This window comes from Lepidothrix coronata, unplaced genomic scaffold, assembly GCF_001604755.1.
Source record: "Lepidothrix coronata isolate B3197 unplaced genomic scaffold, Lepidothrix_coronata-1.0 Scaffold108, whole genome shotgun sequence".
Classification (NCBI taxonomy): domain Eukaryota; kingdom Metazoa; phylum Chordata; class Aves; order Passeriformes; family Pipridae; genus Lepidothrix; species Lepidothrix coronata.
This window is the reverse complement of record NW_016690288.1, coordinates 501,314-504,328: the sequence shown is the minus strand read 5'-3', so window position 1 is coordinate 504,328 and position 3,015 is coordinate 501,314. Positions and strand designations below refer to the sequence as shown.

General features: G+C 61.2%; 1 protein-coding gene across 1 annotated transcript; it reads left to right on the top strand.

Annotated features, from left to right (window-relative positions):
* Positions 1-168: 168 nt before the first annotated feature.
* Positions 169-2,164, top strand: ABHD11 (abhydrolase domain containing 11; the record flags this gene model as incomplete). The annotated part of the gene is made up of 5 exons (XM_017824034.1): positions 169-306; positions 388-561; positions 956-1,126; positions 1,213-1,394; positions 1,653-2,164. Coding segments are annotated over 5 exons (804 nt in total), but the record flags the coding sequence as incomplete, so codon positions are not given.
* Between the last annotated feature and the right edge of the window lie 851 nt (positions 2,165-3,015).

Below are 3,015 nucleotides of genomic sequence, written 5' to 3'. Positions count from 1 at the left end.
GCTCCAGTGCCCTCCTCATCCTCACAGCCTGCGCTGGCCCCGCTGCAGGAGCTCCCTGGCCCTGCTGTGCTGAGGAGCCAGACCTACCAGGGCTAGGCAGAGGGGCAGGGCTTATCCCTCTATTCCCCACACCCCTGGCCATGCCCCCACGCCCCTCTCTCCCCCCACAGCGCGGTGCCCCTGGCCCACGTGGTGCTGGAGGGTCGCAGGGACCGGCCGCCCCTGGTCCTGCTCCACGGGCTCTTTGGCAGCCACGGCAACTTCCAGACGGTGGCCAAGACGCTGGTACGACGTGGGAGTGGCAAGGTGAGACCCAAGGGGGCCCCCCCCGAGGAGGGGCACAGTGGGCAGTGCCCACAGGGTGACACGGTGCCCCTGCCCAGGCAGGTGCTGACAGTGGACGCCCGGAACCACGGCGGGAGCCCCCACAGCCCTGAGATGACATACGAGGCCATGAGCCTGGATGTGCAGCACCTCCTGAGCCGCCTGGGCATCGCCAAGTGCATCCTGCTGGGACATAGCATGGGCGGCAAGACTGCCATGACGTTGGCCTTGCAGCGGGTCAGCAGGCACGGGGCTCTGGGGTCGGGGGGAGCAGGCTCGGGGGGCTCCTGGGGGGGTTATAGGAAGGGGGTGGCACCCTTTGGGGGTGTTCACCGGTGCCAGCCTTGTCCCCAGCCCCACAGGGCCTTGTCTCCATCAGGGTGGGGTGCAGGAGCAAGTCCATGTTCACCAGCCCAAAGCTCTGCCCCGTCCCTCCAACACCAATGGAGAGGGAGCTTGGAGATCTGTGCCAAGCAGAGGGACTCTGGGAAGGGCACATGGAGGTCTCTGCTGAAGCAGGAGGGAGCAAAGAGCCTCCAGGAAGTCTGACTGGGAGCAGAGCCCTGTGCCCCCTCCCACAGGGGAGATCTTGGGACATCCTGGCGTGGATGTGCTCTGCTTGTGTCCCCAGCCAGACCTGGTGGAGCGCCTCATCTCTGTGGACATTGGTCCCAGCTCGACCGCCCCCGTGTCCGAATTCTCTGCCTACATCTCTGCCATGAAGGAGGTGAAGGTCCCAGCTGGCCTGTCCCGCTCTGCAGCCCGACAGCTGGCTGATGACCAGCTGCAGTCTGTGGTCAAGGTAGGAAATCCCGTGGGAGATGGAGGTGGAGGTGCCAGAACATCCAGGTTTGTTACTGAACAGTGCACCGTCCCCTTCCGTGGCAGCTCCCACAGCTCAGACAGTTCCTCCTCACCAACCTGGTGGAGGCAGAGGGCCGCTACGTGTGGAGGGTGAACCTGGAGGCTATTTCCCGGCACCTGGAAGATATCATGAATTTCCCTGTCTTCCACAAGCCGTATCCTGGCCCCACACTCTTCCTGGGAGGGTCTGACTCGCCCTATATCAGGTGGGACTGGAGAGAAGCGGTTCCAAGTCTGTGGTTTGACCCCTTGTGCTCTTTGCAGCTGCTGAGGGTGGGGAGGAAGCCCCCGGGGCAGGGGAGGCCCTGAGCGAGGTTTGTGCCTCCAGCAGTGACACTGATGCTGGAGTGAGGGGGAACCTGGGGAGGGGACGTGCTCAGGCCTGGGATCACCTTCTGTGTGGGGAAGGGGAGGGAAGACACCAGGAGGGACCTCTAACCGTGGCACGTTCCCTTGTCCCGCAGCTCCAGAGACTATCCGGAGATCCAGCGCCTCTTCCCCAAGGCGGAGATCCAGTACATCAAAGGTGCAGGGCACATAGTCCATCAGGATAAATTCGAAGAATTCATCACTGCTGTCCTCAATTTCCTGCCACAGGTGTAGCACTGGGGACCAGGATTTCTGCAAGGACCATGTGGGTCCTGAGGAGCTCTGGGCAGTGACACAGGGCTTGGGGCTCTGTGAGGAGGGGCTCAGCTGGGACTGGCTGCTCTCAGTGCAGTCTGATCCTGCCTGCAAGGCTCTCCCATCCTGGTTCTCCTGCAGCCAGAGTGGAGAGGGAACTCCATCCCACTGATCTCCCCTGCCACCTCGCAGGGACACAGGGTGGCACCAGCCCAGGACACCGTCCTGCCTGCACTGGAGTGTTGGGCACTCGGAGGGGGCAGGAGAGCCCTCTCGTTTTCCTGCTGCCAGACCCACCCGTGGATCTGGCTGTGACTTTGCAGAACGTGCAATAAAGCTGAATCGGTGCCAAGGCACAACAGGATTTGGATGTGGCTGTGGAGGGCAGGGAGGGTGTGGGGGGCACAGGGAGGGGCTCTCACTTGCCAACAGTGACAACTGGACTGGGGCCCTAATGTGATGAGCTGTGGGAGCAGTGCACAAGACACAGGTTTGAGGATCTTTCTTGGCTCCCAGGGGAATCACATCCTTGCTCCACCTCTGGGGCAACATGAGGACTGGGGAGCAGAGGAATCTGCCTCCTGAGCAAGGAGATGCTGCCAGCCTGTGAGGGGGAGGCATGGAAACCCCCCAGAGTGCATCTGCACAGCCTGTCCCAAAGGCAGAGGTCCCTTTGTCCCTGAGCTCTCAGTGATTTCTCCCCTCCCGCCTGCTCTGCATCCCCCTGAGGCAGCATAACACCCACCCACCCTCTGTGGGCTGGAGGCAGAGGAGCAGGGTGTCTGCTGCAAAAATCCCTTTATTGGACAATGGGTAAAGCCAGGGATGGGGTGGAAGTGGCTGTGGGGGTGACACATCATCTCTGTCACAGCTTGGGGTAGGCTCTGTGTAGGGACAGTGAAGAGAGACACTAACCAGCTTTGCACTTGGTGCTCCCCAGGATGAGTTTGCTCAATCTGAGGTTGTTGGGAGGCCCCAAAGGGGAGGGAGGATGGCAGGCCAAGGATGTTTTATTCCAGGCCTGGCTGTAGTTGGCTGGCAGAGGGGGCACCAGGGGCTGGTTGGGCGATTCGCTGTGTTCCTGCAGAGCTGTTCTTGTCTCTTCCCCTTGTCCTTTTCTGACAAAGTGCATTTTTCAGGAGCAGGGCTGTGTTGGCCTTGAGCTTTCTGCTATGTTACCTCAAATTCAAACACTTTTGCTCT